The following is a 25,379-nucleotide window of genomic DNA, read 5'->3' on the forward strand; positions in this document are numbered from 1 at the left end:
AGTTATAATAACGAGTTTGTAATAATTCCGTTATAATAAATAATAATAAATCCGTTTTCATTATAATAAAAATTCGTTTTCAGAATTATAATAAATTGGTTTTCAGAACGATAACAAGAAATATTGAGATTTCATTAGTCGTTTAGCGCCGTACCGACCAGATGCTAGGAGGCATTTTGTCTGTTTGAGCATCGTTTCAGAGCTGCTCGAAGTCAATCACTGTACTTCGATGATCTTCGATTATTTTTTCACATTTTCACATTTTTTGATGAATTTTTCACATTTTCACATAAAAAAAATTCATCAAAAATTCATTAAGAAATTGAGTCACAATTGAGTGACCAAAAAAAACCGTTTGAGTATATAGTCCCCCCTCAAGAGGGGTCGGAACAATGAGAAATAGCATAGGACCGACTCCTCTGCTTTCAAACATCATGTTTATCTCTCGGCAATGAATTTTTTGACTGAAAGCAGACATACTGATGTCTGTTTTGAGGTATGCTTCTAGAAAATCTTGCAGTTTGCCCCTGAAGCTTTATCAGCAGCTTTTGTCTATGAGTTTCTCGTGATCAACTTTGTCAAAGGCTTTTGATAGGTGCAACAACGTACAATGAAACATTTTTCTTTCTCTATCGATAATGGCGTCTACTGTTGATAGTTTGTTAGCCAGAGTTTTGTTTTACGTCACATCTTTAATTTTTTTCAATCCGTTTTATGAAATGGGATTATTTAGGGCCTTGCTCTCTAGTGCTATTGGAGTAAATGTTTTTTACGAGTTTGTGTTAGAGTTTTGAGTTTAAGTTGTTAGAAATAAAAATATGAGTTCCCTGCTAGTCCTTTCGAAGTTTTTTTTTGCATGAAGTGAATGGTAGTTTTAATACAGAAAATCAGAAGTTTCTCCAATTTTTTTAGCAAGCCACGATGCAGCCAAGGATTTTAGTTCAATTTTTAAACGAATTCAGTCAAGCAGATGATATAGTTTTGCGAAAAAATGTAAGAAGCGCAAAATTTGGATATGCTTTTCGGTTCAATAGATTTTTACCGTTTTAAGAATTTTCTTGACAACCAACAAATGATTTTCACAATTGAATTTTTACGATAATTTCCATTGAAAAAGAAACTCAATAATTTGATTAGGAATGTGTTCTATTTCAGATGCTGTGATGTGTTTTAAAATTATTATTAACAAAGGGATTCATCAAGCAGTTTCCTCAATGAAATAAGTGAATCTCATTAGTTGTGTTCAGATGCTGCTATAAGTTGAAAACCAAAAACTTTGATATTGTCAAGTTTGGGTCAATTTTGATTTTAAAAAAATAAGGAGGCTCGGTAATGTGCGATCGCACATAAAGTTCCGACCTCACTCTTCCACAATTTTGGCATAGTTGTTTACCAAATCAGGAACAGATAGAAAACCCCAAAAATTCAAGTATTTTTCAAAAAAAAATTGGTGTATAAACGAAAAGATAGCCTTCAAAGCAAATAACTCACTGGGCTAATAAATGATGCATTGGATTTATAGATATCCCAATATTAAGAAAGCGAGTCAAGAAGACAGCGAAATCAAACAACAACAACAACAAACGTTAATTACATCAAAAAATTTATGTCCGTCTTAAAAAACAAGTCTTTGTTAACAAAGTCAAAATAGCGTCAGATAAAACTGAAACTAAACAAATTAATTTGTAGTTGACCAAAAAAGATATGGGACCAGTCCATAATAATGCTTGGTAACAATTAGACAATAAAGAAAAAAAAACAGTAAATTTGAAAAATCTGTTTATTTTTCTTTAAAAACAGTTTATTTCAAAGTAATGAAAACCATTAGAAATCAACTAAAAATTCTCATAGGTTTTCGATTACCAGTGTTTCTAAAGATGGGAACTAAGAACTGTTGGTATTCAATTTTTATGAGGTTACAAAAAGAACAAATAGACAACAAACAAAAAATCAATTAAATTTTGCCAGAAAACGCTTTTGAAGCCGTAAAACTATACTTTGACCCTCAAAATATGTTCCATTGCACCTTCTCCGAACACCTATAATGTAATATGTGACTTCTCATTAATGAAACCATGTAACAAGTAGATACAAAAGAAAAAAAGGCAAAATTAAGTAATACTTGTTTTTTTCGAAGAAAAATTAATTCCAAGGACATGAAAGTCATTAATTAAAAAATGAAATAATTAAATAGGTTCGTGACAGCAATCCTTTTGACACATTCCCTTGACATATTTGGCTTGTAATGAACGAAACTAGGTAACAAACAGACAATAAAAGGAGCAAAATTGCGAAGTAAAAAATTGTTTTTTTTTTTTGGAAAACAATTGTTTTTAAAGTCATGAAAGCCATCAGCTATCTACTACTAACAGAATATTGGCCTATATTTTTTACATGAAAAGTCAATTAAACCGGGTCGTTGAACAGGAAATTGTACAACTGAAAGGTCAAAGTAAAAACGATAGCAAAAGACAAAATTTAAAAAATCAAATACTTCGAGAAAGTGTTGTCGAAAATGTTTGAAACCAGAGTCTATATTCTTAAGGATTTTATTATTATCGATTGTGCCTTATTGTGAACGCCAATACTGTGATATATGAACTGTCAATAACGTGATAATGTGATTAAATTATAAAACGTGAAAAATGGGCAAATACCTGAAAAAAATGTCAAATATTGTAGTATCAAAACCAGAAAACCATTACTTAAGTTGTAAAACCACAATAAAGATTTGATTTGATTTCAGTAGAAAGAAGACAAATCCTTTCATTGCTGACACTAAGCTAAAAGTTGATCAAATTAAGAGAAAAATGGAGGCAAAGTTCAATAAGCCAGTATTTGTTTAAAAATCAAATATATTTAAAAGTCAAAAGGACCATAAGTTTCCAAGTAATAAAAGTAATAAACTAGATAAAATAGTTTGGCGCTAATCAGGAAGATAATTGGACCTATCACTAGTGAGCTTTGATTTGAAGTGTTCTGTTATTCAAGACCGACTGATCACAATCCTAAACAATTTTGGGTTGCAACAGTCCAAGATTGGTCCAAAAGTAGCTCTGCTAATGCTTTTCGGTCATTGAGAACACTTAATTTTTCGAATATTGTAGATATATATTTATCTTGTTAGTAAAAAAACAAAAATAAATGCTGCGTTTTTGATAATAAACGAGTAAAGTTAGCAAAAAACGGCAAAGCTTTAATTAAAAAGCGCTATCAAGTTGAAGTTAGAATAGTCCACTTTTGAGTCTACAAAGATTGTGGTAGTAGTGTTTGGGTGTGTACTTCCTGCAAATTTAATCAAAGTGGACTAAAGAAACTTATTTCGTGCTCTTTTTGACGAAAAAGTCTGAATTTTGAAATATTTGGCCTGATGTTTTGACAAAAAATTAATTAAAAAATAGCCGGCAATATTTATATGTCTTTAAAAATAAAGTCAACAACACTTTCTGAAAATAAGTTTAACAAATTTTAGCAAAATTAGCAAAATTTTAGTTAAAAAAAATCTGGAAAATGGGAATAAAATCAACGGAATTCACTCTATTTTCTCAAAAGTTTAAACCTCGATAACTCCCTGTAAAAAACGAAAATCAATATTCTACGTTGGAGAAGCTTTCTAATGGTACCACTCACTTTTCTCTACGATGAATATATCGATCGGCCGAAATTGTCTGAACAATCCATTTGAGTGTATAGTTCCTCCCCCCCCCCCCCCCCCCCCTCCCTCAAGAGGGGTCGGAACAAAAAAGATGTATTCATTGAAGTCAGAAAAATCTTCGTATTAGCCTCATAATAAATCAGACCTTCTTTTCTGACTACATGATTTAACCTGACCATACTGTTCCGCGAGCGCTTTCCATTTCATCCATAGACTCTTAAATGTTTGATACATTTTCTTTTTTATCATAAAGTTGAGTCAGTTTAGAAGTAATAGTTGATAGAAGTATATTAATTGTTTGAAACCTGCAAAGTTTATTAGGAAACAATGATTTAATTTATTTCAATGTTTCGAGCATATTATAAAAATATTAACTAAGAGCAGGGCTGATGACGAGACACACCATTCCTACTAATTGGAAATCCATTAAGCTTAAAACGAACAAAAGATAACAAACTGAGTTTTTTCAAAGTATTTAATCTGATATCTGATAATTATAATTATTAACGTATTTATCATTATCAATTATTTTTGCTATATCATATTTTCCTATATCATTCTCTTTGCTTAAACTGACCTGCCAGTATCGTTGGCTCAACAAGGCTGTTCAAAATTTCCCAGAAATCGTAACCTTTTCTAAATTGAACTTCAAAGACATTAACTTCAATTTTAGTTTCTTCTCTGATGGTGGGGTCAGAAAGTTCAATAAGGCAATGTCATTAGTAGTACGTCACTAGGGCTAATTTTAGACCGCTAATAGCGTTGTCTCTTAAACTCAAAAATAAGCTCCGTCTGATTTTGCAGAAAACAAATACGTGTTTATTTACGAAGAGAATAGATGGAAAAAGAATGCTTTCAGTTCCGCCTTTCTCTATTTTTATCCAACTAATTATTTTCCCTTATCACTATTCAGTGGTTTGGATGACCAGGGGCATTTTTAATTAAAGCAGGCCATCCCGGGCTATTTTGAGTTGAAGTACCCTGTCGTAATTCATACAGATGCGTGAATTAATGTTATTGAATTTGGCTAATGCTATCCCCGGTGGGTCACTTACAGAATATTAATGCCAATTTTGAACAAGGTTCTTGGGGGAGTGTTTTGAGCGAATGTCTGCCCGAAATGAGAGTTGTTGAGAAATAAATTGGTTTCAATTTCTGTTAGATTTGAAATTTAGTTCAAGTTTGTTACCGTGATATCTTGCGTGCAGTAAAGTGAAGTGCAATTGAGAATTTTTGCAGTCATTTTTTCATCTTTTTCTTCAGTTTTTTTTAACTTTTTTTTACAGGTTTCAATATTTTTGACTCATCTGACTTTTTGGCATATTAGTATGATATTGGGTAAATAATTGGATAGTTAAGTTAGTCTGACTAGGATACGAGGTGGTTATCGTGAGCGCTTTTGCAGCCAAGTTGATTTCTAAATGATATCGGGGTGTAAAAATATGTAACTAGAGGTCGTTATTTGTCAATACCGTAAAATGCCAAAAATGGTTCAAATTTTCTGATTGAAATGATACTTTGAAAACCCTCCATACTTAGAGCGATATGTTTTTTTAACAATATAATAGCAATAAATGCATTTCTCCAAAAATGCATAGACTGACAATTTAGAATAGCTTGTACGGCACTGTTTGGTAGAGATTTTGCCTTGAAACACTCGTGTGCAAGTTTTATAGAACCAGATCTGCACAGTGCCAGATTGTAAAATGTCACCATTTCATATATACAGTACTGCCTTTCAATTTTGCACGGTCGTGTTTCAGGTAAAGATGTGTCTCTGCTGACGTCACTTCGAAATTCTGGCCTATCTCAAATCATTAAGTATATGTTAGCACATGAATCTTAGCCCCCCTCGGGCCGCTAAGATTAATGTGCTAACATATACTTAAAGATTTGAGATAGGCCAGAATTTCGAAGTGACGTCAGCAGAGACACATATCTTTACCTGAATAGCTTTTGTTTCAGGTTTTGAAGGGAAATGTCAAAAGTATTATTGGGTTTGGCCTCACCGCCAAAAATTATGTTTCCTTACTGCAAGCGGGCCGCTAAGTTAGGGCCGCAAAACTTAGCATTCCACTTTTGCACGTGCTAATTGCACGTGCCTCCAAGTTTTAGCGACCACAAAATTCGTATAAGCACAAGCGGTTCTGGATTAACGCAAGTTTCGTGCAGTGACTGCAGCACAGTCATGCGATTTATAGTTCGTGCTTAGTACTGATTGTCTCTCCTCGTTCCTTTAACGCTCACTGAGCAAGGTATCAAACTTAACACGAAATTAGATTTTTTTCGAAATCGAGATAATTGTTATAACAATAATATACAAAAACCATTTCGCAGTGAAATAACCATCTCGCTTCCAATCATGATAAGTTGAAACACTCGCTAAGAAAATTTTATTTACCAGATCTTGACTGTGTCAATTCATATAATGCTAGAATTTCCTATATAGTGAACCAGATTTTAGTTTTGCAAATTTGTACTTCATACAAGGTTATGTGACTCTGCTAAAGTCACTTCGAAAGTCTGACCTTGACCTTAAGCTGCTTCGCGGTTCTCGCTTAATGCTAGATGTTTTCAGTGACTTTATCAGAGTCAACTGACCCTACGCTGATGACACTACGCGCGTTGACATTCAAACGATTTATTTTGACTTCTCAGCACCTATTTTCTCAAAAATCTTCTATGCTGTTTGCAATCCTATCTTTGACGTCGTTCACCTTTGAAGTTCTGGGTTGAGATTCACGCAAAGGCCAAAACAAGTAAAGATCTGCATCGAATTGTTGTTTGAACTATGCTGATTTTCAATTTGAATCGCTTTTTCTATTCAAGGCAATTTTCTCCTTAGTTTAAGTTCTCTTCTTTTCTGCCTTTTTTCTATAACCCACTCTTTGCTTGCTTTTCGATTTTTTGCTGAAGTATTTGCCCATTATTCATATTTGGGAATCACAAAGAATTAATTAAGTTTTTAATTAAATTATGAGCTGTACTTGTACTCAATTTTGACCTTCGTTTTTAATTATTCTAATGTGTTTCAAACAGAACCAGTTGCATATTTTTTGCAGTAAATTTATACGTCACAACTAGTCAATTAATCTTATTTCCGTTAATCGCAGACAACAAATATGTCAAAAGGATGCTGCATAAGTTATTTAACAGGAAACAAGGATACAATTTAATCGCATCAGAGGAAAAAGTTTTGCTCATTTTTCAGCTGTTGGAAGATATTGGAAAGGAAAGAGAAAGAAACAAAATCAAGACGTTCGGTTTAAGTACTAGAGTAAAATGTTCCGCCATCCGTTAAGTTGAGATTTTAATTGACAGACTTTGTCCTGATGACGTAACAAATTTCTCAGTAATCGTCTCAATCGTGTAATTCGAGACCATCCGAGCGAAAAAAATCTATGTCAATTTCGTCACAGCTGAAAAGAGTGAATTTCTAATGAGGTTGTTTGACGTATGAGGGGAATTTCGGCCTGATTTTTTGAAACAAAAGCTAGTTTGTTCTTTGCTTTTTGGGGTAAATACTTTGATTCGGTTAAGTTTTGTTTTGATTAAGGAGCCCTTTTTAAGCCTTTGATTTTGCCCCGGGTACATTAAAGGAAGCCCTTATTTCCTTTTAAGCGTTTTTTGTAAATTACTAAAGAGCTTTTGATTATTTTGTAAAAGGCTGGTCTAAAAGGCTGGTCAAATATGGCGAACTGCTTCCTGTGACCCCCCCCCCCCCCGTGCGTTTTGTTGAACTGAACTTTTCGGTCTATACTTCGTTTTCTCCCATTATACCACCTCCCCCAAAGCTTAATTGTTAAATATTGTAGCCCCCCACGCATTTACTGTAACTATTCCATCATGGGGGGGCTAAGATTCGAGGGGGACTATAATGGGAAAGACCCAAACTTTATTACATTTCGCATTGTAGCCCTGCCTTGCAAATTCTTGGAGATCTTCATAAACAAAAAGAAAAATTGAGATCTGAATAAAAATGTTTAAGTTAAATGTTCATGATTTTTGAGAACGATCTCGCAAATTATGAAGATAACTCATATCGATCTGGCCCGGAGCCAAAATTGACTGATCAGTGACCAACAAATACTGGGTAAGTATATTTACTTACTTTCCACACCTTGAGGTTTGGAAAAAAACTGATACAAGAACCATTATCCGAGCTATTCTCAATTTCTCTAACATTGAGTTATTTCTTTGACATTGAGTTTGTTTTTCTCTCCAATTTGGTTTATGTTCAAGCCGTGAACCAATCACCACTAGCAAGTTTTATTCATAAGACTGGTCGTTTATTCAATCGGCTATTATTAAGGTCCTACTTTTGCAAATCATAGATTTTTATATGAGTGTCGTTGTTTTTGATTTCTGATCACACATTTGATTAATTCAGAAAGCCAATTAAAATTCAATTTTGGGCCATGTTTTTTTTATCAATAAGCATCATTTACAGATTGGAATTCTCAATTATTTTGGGCAGAGTTTTTATTCTTTCTGTATTGTGTCCCGATCAGTTGTACACGACTTTTCTTTTCCGTTCTTTCATTGTTGAAAGCTTCTCACGTTTGTTCAGAAAATAAACGCTCGCATAAAACGAGTTTTTAAAAATGCCGGCCGTTCTTTTTTTGTGTTTTCTCTTAAATCCAATATGACGGATCAGAATTTCTGTTTTTGACTTTCTGTTTCAACGGTTCTCTGCATAATTCGAGAGGTTCTAATAGCTTTCTAGGTTTTGTTTTCATATTTATTTTTTTTTTCAATTTAGTCTTATTAAAGAATTTGTATGCTTTCTATTTGTAAATAATTTAGGTTTCATGGAAAGAAAAATGTTGGCTTTTGAAAAAAATGGGTGCTTGTTTTTCTAAAGCCTCATTGAATTTACTCTTCCTTTAATTCATTTCATGTCCCCAACTGGAAATCTGTCGTTGACTATTTTAAAAGCGTTTAGCGTGTTTTTTTCTATGGTGCTTAAGTTAACCAGCTTCCGAAAAATTTTCGCTGAATTTGACGCCACCAGAGTTTTCAAATAGAAAGTGTTTTGTTATATCTTTTATTTTCTCAATCTAATTAGTCGAATTGCAAGGTCTGCGGCATGTTGACTCCGAATTCGGGTTTTTTGCACTTTTTTCATTTTCTCTAACAGATCTTTTCTCCGTTTAACCTACTTGTTTAACATTTTTGCGTGAAATTATTTTCACTTTATTCACAGGCTAGTGTCATTCACTCATTAAAAGCAAACAATCCTGAGGCAACACGCAGCTTCATTTTAAGAATGTAATTTGGTAATTTGTAGCCGCAGTCGAAAACGACAAATTTAAGGAATTCAACTGCTTCAGTGTACAAAAATGTTGCATGTTTGCGAGGATGTCTCATGTTTTAAACAGGTTGCAGTGAAAACTTGTCATTGGTTGTAGGGCAAGCTTAAAATTTTAAATACAATGTTTTCGTTTTCATGCTTGATTTTAGGTTTGTTTTTGGTTATCCGGATAAAGCATGCAAATTTTTTTTAACCAATTGTTTGGAAACACTAGAGTTCTTATTTGCTCAAACAAAAAGTACTCCATGTGGAAAACGCTGTCTGTCAGAATTTTCTCTGAATCGAGAGTCTTCGATTTTTAATAATTTTGATATCTTCTGACTTCTGCTGAGCTCTTGTCTTGTGTGTTGTTTTATCCCAAGTTAATTATAGAGGTTGCTCTCTGCTTTTAATTCTTTAAAGATGTTCGGTGGTTCGATTTCTGACAGTAGCTGTGAACTAAATAGTCACCCCTTTGAACTCTAAATAATTTTGGTATTTTTCCCACATTTCATATCCCCACAGTCACTTTGGAACGACTGCATATTTAATATTCCCTCAGTTCATAAAAAGCTTGAGTTTGATTAGTAAGAGTTAGTTGTCACCCAAAAATCTAACGAAGGATTTTTTATTAGTTCTTTAATTTTTTACCTGATTAATATTGGTCATTTTGCTTTGAAAACAAAAACTTGCTTGTCAGACGATTGAGCAGGGTGGTCAAATCGCCATATTTTTGATGTTTTATTCAGCCTTCGTTCGGCACACTTTGCTCAGCAAACAATTGACAATTTATCTGGCTGTTTGTTTTAGCCACAAACAGAAATCGAAAAAAGTATATTTTGAAGTCCATTTACATGTGTTCAAATAGGCCGTCTTGAGAACACCTCACTTTTTACCGGGCATCTTTGTTTTTATTAAAATCAACGGAAAAATTATTAACAGAAATTTCTATACACATTTTGTACTGTTTTTGGCCACTATGATTTTCCCAAATAAACCAAACAGTATCAAATACAATTAATTTGAAGTGGAAGACAAATAAAATGATGCTTTTTGTCAAGGTTCCCAAACTCTGTTAAAAAAAATAAAGATCGGAGGAACTAATAAAGCAACATCAAAAGAATCAATTACAAACAAAATTTAGCTCTGAACTGTTTTGTGTTAGAAGGTTGAGAGTAAACGACCTAAGTAATGTTTAAGTGACTGTGCTTGAAGTTACTGAGAATTTCTGGCGTTTATGGAGAACCGCGAAGTGGTTCGAGATATGAAGTCAAAATTTCGAAGTGACTTCTGCAGAGTCACTTAACCAAGTTTAAAACACGAAACGCGCACGTTTTAAAATGTCGAAAGTCAACGGAAGTCAATTTCTGGCTAAGTAGCAACTTCTGGTATTTTAACTCCCGGCACTGCAGACTTTCGGCATTTTAAAATGTGCGCGTGAGTGCTTAAATGTCTGCTTGAATGCTTAGTTGTGCATAATATAATCTTGACATATCTTGCATAGAAGCTGTACTTGTTCAACGTATATTTGGCTAGAGAAATGAAGCCTTGAGGAACCAGAAAGAACGTGAGAACGGGCTTTAAGAGATTCCCAAGTTCGAGAGCTTAAGACCAGTTAGTGTAAATGGTTAGCACACTAGGCTTGTAAGTAAGAGATGCTGGTTCGAATCCAGTACTGGTCCATTTTAACAGTAGTTGCACCTGTTTAGACCCCCTAACATTTTGTGTTGGTATTATAGTAGCACCCTTTTTGTTAACAATTTCCATACGCATACGAGTTGGAGTAAATCAAGAATTTTGTTGTAATTAAAGGTTTTCTAAGCACTTTTAGCTACTCTGAAAACTCAGATTTTATCCGATGTTCAATAACTTTTTCAAACGTGAGATTATTTCAGTTGTCATTTTCAAAGAAGCTTCTAAAACGCAAAATGGATTGCTGAAGCTAACGTTTCTACCATATTGTTTCAGATATTGCGATATGATGAATTGTATCTATTCAACTGCAAATGTAAATTTTTTGTGCCAGGCACAGATTCATACGGTTGTTTTTGTTTATTTGACGTCTGAGAGGCTTCAAATTTTAAACTCCTTAATTCTGTGGCTCTCTCAAGAATTTTTTCTCGAACCTGAAACGTTCTACCTCGATGCGTTCTAGCTTGATGTCCCTTTGTAGTGCTTCAGCTCGTAAAGAATAGTAGGCGCTTAGGGCTCCTGTTTTTTCCCGTAGCCAAACAAGTGCGAAAACTGCAATAACTAACGTTTATAGAGCAATCTCATTGCAGAAGATTTTGCAAAATAACCCACCAACAATCAGACTAACAGCCAAATTTTTATCGAATCATTCTCGGTACATGTTACGGAATATGGTCTGTAACCGTCGTTTCCGTATTTATTTTCACGGATACATATATACTTTCGTTCGTTTTGCAAATCAATTTTTATACTCTAATAACTTAAAATTATAGCTTTTTTAACCTACAGAAATATAAACGCTTTGTACGCAATTCTTTGATATTTAGTTTCACAATATTTTCAAGGAGGTCTGTTCATGGATTTTTTCGTGTCGGCGTCTGATCAAGTCAACATATTGGATTATAGATTTTTATTGACTTTTTTCTTGGGAATTCTAAGCAAGTGTTCTTTGAGTAAGCTGATTTGTAAGCGTCTAGTATGGTAACTTTTTTTAATAGCCTTACGAGTGTTCGATTTTGTGTGTAATGATGTACGTCATTTCCTTTCTGCGGAATTTTTGTCAGAAATTTTGACAATGATTAAAAGACGTGGACGTTCGTCCTTTGTAGTTTCACAATTACAAGATTCTTTGAAAGTCGGAATTTTAACTCCCACTTTTAGAAGGTGCACTAATTTACCTGGTCAAATAAAGATTTTCAAATCAATCGCAACGAATGAACTGAAATTATTTCTGATACATTTTTCAAAAAATGATTAATTACAATTGTGTGTAAATTTAGATCATAAATGGTAGATATTGAAGATAATGCAATTTAGATTATGCAAAATCTTTGCATAGTATGGCATCTTTGGGTCCAACTTGCAATAACTAGCATTTTTGAGCTAATGAGACAACAGACTGCGTAATTTGTGGTTCAATCTCTGCTCAGCATTTTACTACCAAACAGTTAGAATGTAAATAAAATAAAATAAAATAAAAGAATAAAAGAGGTTTTTAGTAGCTTTATTTTGTGCTTTTGTTTTTTTAGCCATAGGAATTGTAATATTTCTATTTGAATAGCAAAAACTGTGAAACTTGAATGGGCGGCTTAGATACATTTTGTTCTTAAATTCCGTCTTTGTTCAATGTTTACAAGGTTTCTAAGACCTCTATTTCTTCAACTGTCTGAAAGCAAAAAGAATTTAGACAACCTTGCCGACGAAAATATCAGTTTTTAAAACTCCCAAAGTTATCACAAAGTTATTAATATGTAAATTGTAAAATACTGATATAATGTAAAAGAATGCCCCCGCAAAATCAATCTGAATGTTTTTGTTGTGTTCGTTTCGCGAATATTTTTGTAACGAATTGTTTTATGCTTTTTGCATTAATTGTTGCATTAATTTGCGTTGTTCATTTGCATCAATTTTGTTGATATATTTGAAGCAATGTTTCAAGAACTTTCTTTTTCGACAGTGTTTTAAAAGCAATGGGAAGTTTAATTGCAAACTGCATGAAATGAACATTATTAGTGATAATTTTTCACAGTATAAACAGACATTTTCAATTTTTTTGTGATTATTGTGGGAGTTTTTCGTCTAATATTCAAATGTCAAAAGCCGCTTTTTTCAGATTCAGAATTGGTTTACAGACATGTGATTTAAGTTTTATGGGCTTTGCCTTGTTACTTTGTTGCGTTACTTCAAAAATTGATGAATTATTGCTCTCAAAAAGGTATCATCCAAAAACTGGCTTCGAAAGGTAAAACTGTCAAAATGATATGAAAGACCAATTTTCGATTTATAAAAATTACCTTGCGTCATAGTTTTTTTAAATTTGAAAACAAAATAAGCATTCTGTCAACTAGTTGTAATGACATGTTTGTTTATCAGGTAATAGCAGCGATACATTTCTAATGAGACCTAACAAAATAGTTGTGTTACCACAAAATGGTGCCATTTTTGTGCTTGGCATGAAAAATCGACAGCATACAGAATTTCAAAAATGAACTATAAAATTACCTGAAAAATTTTTCGAGCTGCTTAATACATATCTTTTAGGGAACATAAATAGTTTTTTGCTTTATATATTGTATGGTTTCACTTTATATCGTGTGCAATTTTTTAGTGGAACATAGTTAAATCGGAAGAAAAATGACTTATTCTGTCGTTGCTGATATTTTGAGGTTCACATGGGTAGTCGAATCATGAGACAACTTTTCCTCCATATGGTTCTGAAAATTTCTGGTTCTAGTTTGTTAACAAAATACCACAATGCCAGGATTCTTGTAGAAACAAAACCTCCAGCACAGCTTAGAATAGCAAAAGCCTTGTGTGAAAATTTTCGAAAATTTCTACAGCCGATGAAAACGATCTGAGAAAAATTCAAGGTTTTGAAAATATGCCAACTACTGTAACAATTTTTAGTATTGGCTATATAAATGAATCAATTGTGAGGAAGTTCGTTCGAGAATAGAATAAACTTAAAAATGCAATTGGAGGAGAAGTTTCTAAGACCAAATTAAAACAAATAGCTAGGAGACTCGGTTCTGGGCATTCGCACATAATGTTGCGACCCCACTCAACCACGTTTTTCACTTATTTATTCACCAAATGAGGAAAAGAAGAGTTTCAAAAAATCACTTATTGTTCGAAAATAATTGTTGTATCCATTTAAAAATCGCTTTAAGCTCAAACCGAAACGTATACATGAGAAACAATAACTTTAAATGGCTGAAATTATCTGCCGTTAAGAAAAGTAAGACAAGACAAACAACAAAATTAAATAAAACAAAAAGCAATACTTTTGTCCAAAATTCAAATTCTATCTATTTTTTAAAGAAACTGAAAAAGTCAAAATGGCATCAGATAAAAACTAAATAAAACCAAAGGATATGGGGCCTGTACTTATTTTATTTATTAAGAGTATTTAACAAGTAGACCGAAAACAGAAATGGAAAAAAAATTTGAAATTACTGTTACAATTTTTGAAAACAAATAAATTCAAAGTCATGAAAGCAATTAGCTGTCAACTGAAATCATTCATTGGCTTCATTTTTACCTTGATACAAAACCGATGAGAACTCTCATTATCTTCAGCACCTTCTGCATTTTGATAGATATCGATGCCGCTAAAATGTTAGTTCTCGAACACCGTTTAGGAACTCATTATCGGAGTACCCAAAGGTTGTGTCAGCAATTTTTATGTTTAAATTGCCGATCCCTTTGTACAAAGTGTCCTAAATAAGCATTTTTGTTATCATTTTGCAGAAAAAATGGGAAAAAAATTGGTCATAGTTTCAAAAACTTTATTTTCAGCAAAATTTACTAAAATTTCAGCAAAAATTACGAATAATGGGAACAAATCAGCGGAAGTGAGGCTAACGTTCGCAATACTTTAAGCCTCCGTAATTAAATATTTTCAATTTGAATTTCTACGCTTGACAAGGTTTATAATGATACCCTTATCAAATTCTGTGCGATGAATATATCGATCGGCGAAAATTGAATGAACAATCGAAGCACAGTTAAGCATGTAATTCCTCCCCCACTAAAGTAGGTCAGATCAAAAATTAGAAATTTGCTGAGATCATGTGGTGAAAGTGAAGTGTGGTGACTACTCACCCAGTAGAACTGTCCAGCAAAGTAGAACCAGGAAAACTCGGGAAAAGAGCCAATAGTCGTCGTACCAGAGACAGTATCCCTCTTGTTTGCACACCAATATTTCGGGAAAGCTGTGCAGAAAAGACAAAATCACAACTGCTGAGAGCAGGGCTCGAACCCGCGCCTTGGAGAATATACGGTTGTAGTCGTGGCAGTGTCGAACAGCGACGTATCTATTGATACTGATTGAGATTATGAGAAAGAATGAAGCTGTCGTGAGAAATGTATAGAGGAAATAAGAGAATACACATCTGTAAAATATGGGTATTTTGTGTAGCAGGGTCAGCATGGTTGATTTGACGAGAAATATAACTGCCATTATTGTGTCCAAAAGGGCGTTTGAGATTACAAGCAGCTCGCTCACCTTAAACATGCAATTTATATTTTGTACATAACCAGCAAAAAAATCCCATCTTTTTGCTGGATTGAGGAATAAATTGATAGAATAAATTTTAGGAGAGATTTATGTATAACATACTTTTTATTGGTTGGAGTTAGAGATTTTCTGAAATATTCACTTTACTCTAGACTTGTGATTTTTAAGGTCTAATAATTTTGAATTTAGTCAATCCTATTTTTGTGTGATCTTGGTACATATTAGCAGTGACAGCTCTGAATAAGAATATTTTGACATGAGAACCTACTGTTCTACACCAACTGTTGTACACCAACTGATTATTTTATAACTTTCTGGTGACTTATTCTGTGTCAATTAATCTGGCATTCTCAATCTTGCAAAGATAGTTCATAATTGATTGTTCTCGAAAGAATTTCGAAGGAATGATTTAAACACGCCATCTTATATGCAATTTTTGTTTAAACTTTTTACTTGATATCACTTTTTTCCTGATTTCTTGTTTACTTATTATTCAATATTTTAAGCTCATAATATCAATAGGGCGTCATTTCACTACCGAATCCCGAATGAAAAATGCACCGAAATTGTTTTCTTATTACAATTTTAATCACTTAATTCACATTTAAAACCCGTAGTGATCGCCAGGTTAGAGAGCGAATGATCCGATGTTAGTCGGTGATGCTGATTTTTAGGTTAAGCTTTCAGTTCTCCCCTTGTTGGTCCTCGATGTCTTTGTTTACTTAACTTTATCAAACGTTGGGTTGGTTCCCGAGTTCTTGCAACGGCTCCTTGTTAATCGTCTAATTAATATTGTTTGGTTAATAAAAGGAGCTATATACCGATATCCCCCCGCAAATGATATTGATCGACCAGAATTGACCTGACAAAAAAAGTTGAGCTTTAACGACTTCGAATTTTAAATGTTAAAATACGAGAAAAGTGAAAAATTGTTGAAAACTTTAGATCTCCAAATCTCCTCGGAGAAACCAAGAAATTCAAGAAATCTATTCAACAATGGATTCAAAAGTTCGAATCGACACTCAATTTGCGATCAAAATACAAAATACCCCTAGTGAGGAACTTCATATCTACGAGCTTTCGAAGCTTCTGGCAGCTGTTTTAAGACGAACACATGCCCATCCAGAGGTTAATAGCTACATTAGCCCCAAAGAAATTCACACACTTTTTGATCCGGAAAAGAAATAAACTTTTGAAAACCGAAATAAGACTTACAAAACAAAATAAAAAGTCCATTAAAGTTCGCGTCAGGATCCTCTGCAATGTTTTAGTGAAGTATGACATAAGTGTATTAAAAAATATTCTACTACTTGACGAAAAACAATTAGACTCTTATTTGCATGGTATTAGAGATGTCTACATTTATGAGAATCCAGAACTACTCGCTATCTTTTGGTAACAGAAATGCTCTCAAAATATATCAAGACACCTGAGAACGGACAGTAATAGTCTAATGGTGCTCTTGCAAACTGATAATAGCTTACTGATTGTTTGTTTATTCTGTCATTTGGTATCAGTTTGAGAACGAATTTATTATTGTTCCGACCCCACTTGTGGGGGGGGGGGAGGAACTATATACTCAAATGGGTTTTTTTTGTTCCGTGAATTTTGGCCGACCGATATATTCATCGTAGAGAAATGTTCATGGTATCATTAAAAAAGCTCGTCCAGCGTAGAATTCGAAATTAAAAAGATTTTTTGAATTTTGTTTTTTTCGAGGAGTTATCGAGGTTTAAAGTTTTATGTGAACACTGGATATTTGGTTCACTTTTGTTCACTTTTACCGTAATTTTCGTTCGAATTAACGTTTTTTCTACGAAAAATTTAATTCAAAACTAGATTTCACGCCAAAAAGTAAATCAATTTTAGGTTTTAATAGACGAAAGGAGATAATAAAGACTAGTTCTAGTCTTAGAGGGAAGTTTAATATATAAAAAAAATTCGAATTAGGTTTTGGAGCTCTTTTTTTTTAGAAAATTTTGCTTTTTTTTGTTTTTTCAAGTCACCTAGAGACTACTAGACACTTTTAATATCGAAGTTCCGTTAATGACAAACCTCTTCTACGATCAAATGAAGCCCAATGAACAAAAAATTTGTTTCAAAGGGATCGCTCATGTTTTTTTTTGGATTCGTATCTCAAATTTCGTAATTTCAAATGAAATTTTGATATATTTTTTGAGGTTTTTGCTTAAGTTTTATAATCCTATGGCATAAACTTGTTGACTAAAAGTGCAATAAATTTGCTAATGAGCATTACGTGAACCAATCTAGTGCTGTGAGTGGACAGCTAATGGCTGTTAAGACTTTGAACATAAATTTTCGATTTTTTTTTAAATTAGAAAATCATAAACTTATTTTTGTGAACTGTAAGTTCATCTCTGTAAAAACAGGATTGAACTCATACCACTACAACATAAGTTAATCTCATTGGAGCTTTTATCAAACTTTTCAAATTTCAAAGATTTCAAATTTTTTTAAAAATTTTTTGGACATTTGGTTTTGTTGGTTCATTTTGAAATCTTATCACGTCATCCTAATGTTGATGGCTACATCTTCCTTTAGTGAAGACGTCCAAAGGATCATAGATAAAACTTTCTGAGAGAAAAATATGGTTTAAATGGCTTCAACACTTTCTTCTCCCATTTTTCTAAAGAAATTTTGACTTTTGCCTGTATTTGTTTTTTTTTTCATGGTCATAAGACATATTGTGATGTCTTATTGATTACCTAGGCATGATAAACATCCTTGTATTCACATCGTGGCATTTTTTTCTACACCAAAAACAATTTATCTAGTTAGCGGTTTTGTCTTCTAACTATTGTTTTTTTGACTTCGGTGCACGAGTTTTCATTTTTATAATTTTTGGATTTTTTTTTAGTAATTTTGGTTCCTTTTGAAATCGTATTACATTATCCTAATATTGATAGCTCCCATTGGCTGAGTGAAGACGTTTAATGGATCGTTGAAAAAGTTTTCAGAGAAAAAAGCTTATGGTTTAAATAGCTTCGACACTTTCTTCTCTCAATTTTCTACCGAACTTTTGGATTTTGCCTGTTTTTGTTGTTGTTTTCATAATCAATGACTTGTTGTAACGTCTTATTGATAAATTTTGAATGACAAACATCCTAGTCGTCACATCATCTAGGCATAATTTAACGTATTAAATGCCTTCAAACTTTTCAGTTTTTTTTTTTGTTCTTTTCGTCAACTTATTCTCGTCATTGAGAAGTCCACTCCAATTCCTTGAATTTCAAAAAACAACTTGTCTACTAATATTATTTCGTAACTGATGTTTTGTTTGGTGGACATTATGCGTTTTTATAAAAAAATATTGTGAGCGGTGTATTTGTGTTTCTTTTTTTCTCTTCTTTTAGCTTATTCAGGTAATAACAGATCCCAATGATTTTCAAATGTGGCCCAAAGGAACGAACTTCTTTTCTCTTTCAGTATAATTTTAGCTGAATGAGTTTAAATGTAAACTGAAATAAAAATAAATAAAGTTCAGATAATAGCTAATGATTTTAATGGCTTCAATAATTTATGTTATTGTTCGTAATTGTTTGAGATTTTCTGCCTCTTTGTGTAAATTGTTCATTTTTTGAGATTTTCTGCGTATTTAGTTTATTCCTATGGTTTTGGTCTCAGCAAAGACAGGTCCCATTAGTTTCATATTGACTTTTTAGTAAATTTATCAAGAATTATTTTGTTAAAAAGCTAAAGATTTTCTTAGACTTTTGAAATTATTTGGTTTAATGTTTATTGATCTTTGACTTTAGCCTCATTTTTTTTCTCTATGTCAAGTTTTTACCTAATCTCATTATGAAAAACATACATCTGCTGTATAGTTAGCAAAAACTAAATTTGTGGAGTTAAGGTTTTATCTGATTGCATTTTGACGTTGTTACTAGGTGCTTTTAAAATTATATATTTGGTTTCTGCCGTGAAAATTTTGTTTTTGCATATTTTGTTGTTTGCTGTATTTTCTCGTAGTCTTTTTATTGGTAGATCTCGTGAGCGCTGTATTGAGAAATGGCATTATGTAATTCAATTTGTAGTTAGGTTTTGTATCATTTTTTTTAAATTCAAACATCTATTTTTGTTATCTCTTCATTTGGTTGACAATTAAGTCAAAAATGTAGATGAGCTCGGGTCGGAACATCATGTGCGAACGCACATTAACGAGCCGCCTTGTTATTATTATTATTCACTTTTTCGAGCGATTTCTAATGGTACCACTTTTATATCTCTCCGTAAAAGATATTGGCCAATATTGGGTTAACAGAAACGTAGGGCTGTTAAACTTCCTAACCCGCATACTTTTTTGCGCCTTGGCTTACATTCTCAAGAGGTCTGTGGAGTGACCCATCCCCTCAGAAATATAGTCCTTTTTTAGGTGGGAGGGCTATACCTGATAGGCCCAGTGCACCATGGGGGTATTTTAGATCTAATTTAGATCCTCCTTTAGTTAACGAACTTATTGATTTTCCTAAAGATGCTTTTTACTCTAAAGTTTTTTGGAATTTCAATATTTTGTTCCTTTGCAGATTTTTTTCCCACCGTCTAGAATACCTAAATTCATTACAGATTATCTGTTTGTTTATTTTTATGTGATAATTGTAGCGACAGTTGTCGACTAAAAGTTTGCTATTGTATCGTGGTCGATTTGTTGATTGCATTTGTTTGTCTGATCTACTTATTCGGTTATTCAAGTGTGCTTCTTATCGTCTGTCATTGAATTAGAAAGAAGTTTTGAAGTGGGGAGATATGTAGTAAAAGTTGCAATGACGCAAATTTAGAATTTTCCCCGCAAAATAAGGAAAACAGTTGATATTGCGTAATGCGAGAGAAGTTAAAATGCCATCCTCATTTTTTGTATCATGGGAGTTCGGGAAATATATTATGCAACCCAAATTCATAAAGCTCGTCAAGACCTTGAACCTAATTAATATGAAGACTGTAAATAATCGACGAAACCTTTTTTCGCTTCAGAAAGCAATTTTCATTAATTTTGCACTTCACTGAAATTTGCGAAGATTTAAATTTGAAACGTTAGCTGAAAACGAGCGACCGGTAGAGCTGTTAAATATAGAATATCAACCATATAATCCTTTTGTTCCGTTTTTCTCGTTTTTGTCAATTTTTGCCGCTGAATAGTTCTCATTGTAAACTCGTTAATACAAATGATTTGGAATAATTCAGTTCTTGTTTGTATATTTTTTCAAGCTTGATAGGTTTTCAAACATATCTACCATAAACTGAAAATTGTCATTTTTTTCCTTAATGGGATAAAGATTTGATCACGTATTTGCGAACTTTACGGTACAGAAAATTTGAAGAAGAAATTTAGTTAAGCTTTAATGGCTCGGTCGGTGGTTATCGGAAGATAAGATTGAATAGAATGACCATCTAGTTGTAAAATCTTTTGATTCTAGTTACTATCTTTTTGAAACTGAATTAACGGCTATTGATAAGCCAGACCTTGTACTGATTTTGATTTTTATTTTGAATTTAATTAAAAGCCCCCCTTTTGTAATAACAATTACGCATTGTTCCTGCCTCATTTTGTTGAAGATAGATTTTCAAGGAAAGCCTTCAGCTATTTCACGATTTCGTTTGAAAGAAGAAATTAAGCAATGAGTACAATTTAGATGTTAAATTTCTGCTAATTGGGCCATGTTAATTGCACAACATATTACATACAAGGCAACTCAATTAAATCAGTACTGATATTTTGCTTACTTTTTGATTTTGCTGGGAGAAATACAAATCAAAGCTTTTTTAAATCATTTTGTCTACTTTTTGAAAAAAAGTTCACAATTTTAGTCAAGCTCCGCCCCCCCCCCCCCCCCCCCCAGTCTGGTACCATTTTCAGTTTTGAATTCCTGGGGAAACTTGCCGCTGTGTTGTTGGTAGTTCAATACAAACAAGAATTAGGTGAACTTTGATTCAAGGTCTGCGTGTTTTTGAATGACGTAAATCGGCTCAAAAATCGCTCGTCATAAACCCCTAGGCTGTTAATACAAATTACACGAAACAATGATTTATTAACAAAACTGATGCAAACTTTACCTGTTCATAAAGTTTAACAAAAATGGTCAATTAAGAGAAAGTCCCTCCCCTAAAAGGGGTAGTCGGTCAACTCGGGGCAGCAAGTCAACTCCTATGTGTATTTATAAATTCTGACAGTAGTCAAAAATTGAAGCATCAGATGCAAGAGATAAAGAAAATAAAGCATCAGAATTTTAAACAAAATAGATATGGTAAATAGCAGTTAAAGTATAATGTGTAGTGATTTTGAATCAAGATTAGAAAAAATATAGAGCATTTAGCACAACAGCCTCTCTTCCTCTACAATGGTTCCTATTGACGCTTCTACTGCAGGGCGCCGGCGCATGGAGCGCTCGCCACGGAGGCAGAGTATGGAGCTACGCAAAAGAGCGAAACTTAATTTTGTCCTTATGTACGTGATCACGTCCGAATATGAATCTTCTTTCTTATCGCTGATCCTGGAAGCCAATCTCTGTATGGTTTTTGATGCTGACGGACCCGCTCCTCCTGTACACGAGAAGATTAACGGACAGAAGGTGGCTTTCTCGATATCGATTATCCTTTGTTCGTATTTCAGCTTCTTGGTGGACTCGTGAATCCGGTATGCTTCTTGGGCAACTCTTCGCATAAGGATTAAACACTCACATCAAAAGAACTTTCTGCTGAAGCGTGAATCGAAGAAACCATTAGCTTTGATATCTAGTCGAGCGTCGTCATCAATAGTGGTAGTTCTATTTGCAAAGGTGTCCCCTTGCGAAGACTGAAGAAAGTGCTCAACTTCGACATCATCGCAGACCTCATTGGGCAGGTTGGCAAAAGAGTCATGGATATCATTTTGTCTTATGTGCGTATAGACACCTTTTGGACAATGAAGAGCATTCGCTACATTAAAGTCTTCTCCACATGCGCATATTGATGGCAATTTTACGGGATCCCATCCATATCTAAGAGCAATTCCATCTCTAAACTCTCCCTTTGTTAAATAAAAATAATATCTTTTCAATGGAAGTGCGTTTAGCCAGCATGGTGCTCCTTTTTCCATAGCCAAATCTAGAGAATATGCCTCTTTATCATTTATGAGATCTTTGATTGCCAACTTTTTCGTTCCTGTTTTTCTTTTCTCATTTTCTGAAGGATTTTTTCCTGATGAAACTCTGCATCTATGGCGTTATTATTCTGTAACGGCTCACAAATCCGAATAGATCTTTCATATTCGTTTGCACTGTCTTCAGGAAGAACAATGCTTAGCTCACCCTCTTTAAGAGGAAGAGAGAAAACCTTCCGGTATCTGTCATTGTAAGAGGGATGATTCAACATTGAAGGTATAAGATTTTTATCAATTGTTTTCGGCTTCCCTCAGCAGACTGTCCGCGTTTGGAGTAGTCCTAGCAATAAAAGTCAATTTGTGTTGCAATCCGTTCGTAAATGATTTGAACACATTCTGAGGGGACACCTTACTGTGTTTGGCGAGCTTCTCAAGCATGTTAGAGTAGTTCACTGACTTCTCTTTCAGAAAATCGTTACAACTTTCATCAGCACCAATAACTGAACCCACTACTCGATGACCTTAAATAGCATCAACATCTAATCCCAAAACAACTTTGTTCGCCTTCTGAACAAACTCAGGTTTTGTAATAAGATGACATTTGATCATATTATAACCGAATGCACCGCCATGTTCATAGAGCTTATCTAGCACGATTCGCAGTGATTCAAGGCTACCGGCCACATTACTGTCATCTGTGTACCATTTATGAGTCAAATTTTGATCTTCGAGCATGTCGATGAGAGGAAGTGTAGTAACTCCGTACATTGCCATGGCTATTGAATCACCTTGTGTTGTTCCTTCTTGAGACTTGATTACTCTTTTATCAATGAAAAGGTCTGATGGGGTCTTATACGAGTTTCTGATTGCTGTATAAATTGAGGGACAAAGCTTATGTTTTTTAGAGCCAGATCTCTATTCAAGCTATTAAACGCGTTCCTGGCATCAATCAGTAGGATCCCTTCAGTACGATCTACAAGAAAGCGCTACCGGAGTGCATGGATAGCATGTTCGATGCCACTCTTTTGTCCAAGAAACATCTGTACGTTTCCCCCAAGTAATTGGAGATCTCGTTTAACGCACTTCACTTTACTCCTACCTATAATTGGTCTTAAGACCTCGCCAATGCCAATTGGTCGAACCCCAAGTCATTTATCTAGTGCAATCAGACGACAAGCGTTATAAGAATTCAAGATACTTAATTCTTCGGTGGCAATTCTGATCGCAAGTTTGGACACTGTTTTGCAAAGATCGATTGAGGATTTGTATGATGTCAAAAGTCGTCTCAATTCGCCTGCATCAAGACGGGATGGTACATGGCTGCCATTTGTTTTCATTGCGGCGCGTTTCATTTCAGTGCCATTAATTTTTTTTTAAAAAAAAGAAGTATGGAACGGCAAATCCCGATTTTTCAGGTCAGTTACTACGTATTTACGATCAACCTTCTGACTACATGGATGCTTTTCTTGTAGAAGATCGAGTACGGTGCAGTTTTTTCCTTTGATAGTCACTTTATTGGATGTTGATAGCACGCCGCCCTTTGCATCGTCTGAAAGACATTGTAAAGCATTCGATATATTACCAGACTCCATTTGTTTGTCAAGGGCTTTAAATTCATCCACTTCTCGTTTTCTATTGAATTTCCTTAAGTGTTCCTGAAGTGCCTTGGCCTCAATAAAAAGGTAGTTGAATTTGCACCTGATCCACAGATCGAGCCTTCTAGACAAAGTTTTTGTTATTGAAGCATCATTTTCACTTTTGGATCTTGCGAGAAGTAAATGCGGCATTATCATTGTGCAAATCATAGGGCATTCAGTTTGAGGCCCATCTTCAAGCGTCCTGGTGAGAATGATGTCCATAACATCTGCAATTTTGAAACCTACTTTATTTTGCTGATGGTAATGAAGATTGGTTTCATGTGAACTACTTCATTGTATGTTTTCCGTAGTGTTTCTATTTGTTCGTCTTGAGAATTCTCCCAAAAGTCGCATGGTTCCAATGGTGTCTCAATTGAGGGTGTTGAGTAATGTTTAGCTGTTTCTTGAGGGTCAATTCTTGCAGGTTCACTGCAGTGTTTGCAAATGAAGTTTGGATGGTGATCGTTTTTAGTTGACAGGCCGCTGCATTTGATATGCATATATGTACCACAACCGTAGCACCAAATTCCAGCTCCTCGGAAGTGAATAGAACACTTAGAGCAATGGGTTTGAGTATCTGACATTGTCAGAGGGAGGCTGTTCACCGAGTGTAGATTATTGATAAAGATGAACATAACTATGCATAAAATTCACTGCAAAATGATATCACACTATGTAGATACAAGGTAAACAAATGGTTACCGTAGAAATAGAAATGAATCCATCTCGACAAAAAGCGGACTTGCTGAAGAGAAAATATGATGAAAAGTTCAAAGGAAGTGCAAAAAATTGAAGAAATCGATGCAGAGCCAAGTTAATGAAATATATTTTCCTGTTAAGAAGTTTATTATTTGAAGTGGCAATTATTTTATGTGACACGACAAGGGGCTAAGCTTCACAAGGGGCTAAGCGTTCATTGCTTACAAGGGGCTACGCTTTATGTTTCAACTCATATAAGATTATAAAAACTTTTATCAGGGCAAAAACAAGCACCACTTTGCTTTTTCATGGTAATGAAAACAAAGGTTGTTTACGGGAGATGGACGTTTTACATTTTGGGAATTAGTTTTTATGTTCAAACCTATGCTGCCCTCCGGCTTTCCATGACTCTTATTATATCTTATCAAGTCAATGTACGCTTCGACAACGAAAAAAATACAATCAACTAGCGTGGAATATTGATAACTAGCGTAGTTATTGATAGCAAACTAAAATTTAATGAAGTAAAAGGATACTTATTCTTTTGTTGCACGAGCCATTCCTATTTATAATGGCCTTACTTCCAATGTAAGATCTGAAACAGCATGGAGAGCTTAATGAAAAAGAGTTAAAAAAAATTTTGAAGCACCCAAAAGTAATTAATATGCAAGGTGTCATTGAAAACACTTGATTTTAATTTTTAATTACACTGTAAATCTTCGCAATGAACATTCAATAATCATGCACAAAAACCTCACGTTAACTATTGCAAGTTCAAGTTATTTAATATG

The 25,379-nt window shown here is 34.0% G+C and overlaps 1 protein-coding gene across 1 annotated transcript in view; it reads right to left on the reverse strand.

Annotated features, from left to right (window-relative positions):
* Positions 1-25,379, reverse strand: part of LOC142348204 (uncharacterized) — a 41,109-nt gene that overhangs the window by 9,389 nt on the left and 6,341 nt on the right. The window contains exon 3 of the mRNA XM_075399466.1: positions 14,745-15,147. Within this exon, the coding sequence (XP_075255581.1) occupies positions 14,745-15,147 (403 nt within the window). The remainder of the gene's footprint in view (positions 1-14,744; positions 15,148-25,379) is intronic.

The sequence above is a fragment of the Convolutriloba macropyga genome, chromosome 10, assembly GCF_964194025.1.
Source record: "Convolutriloba macropyga chromosome 10, txConMacr16.3, whole genome shotgun sequence".
NCBI lineage: Eukaryota > Metazoa > Xenacoelomorpha > Acoela > Convolutidae > Convolutriloba > Convolutriloba macropyga.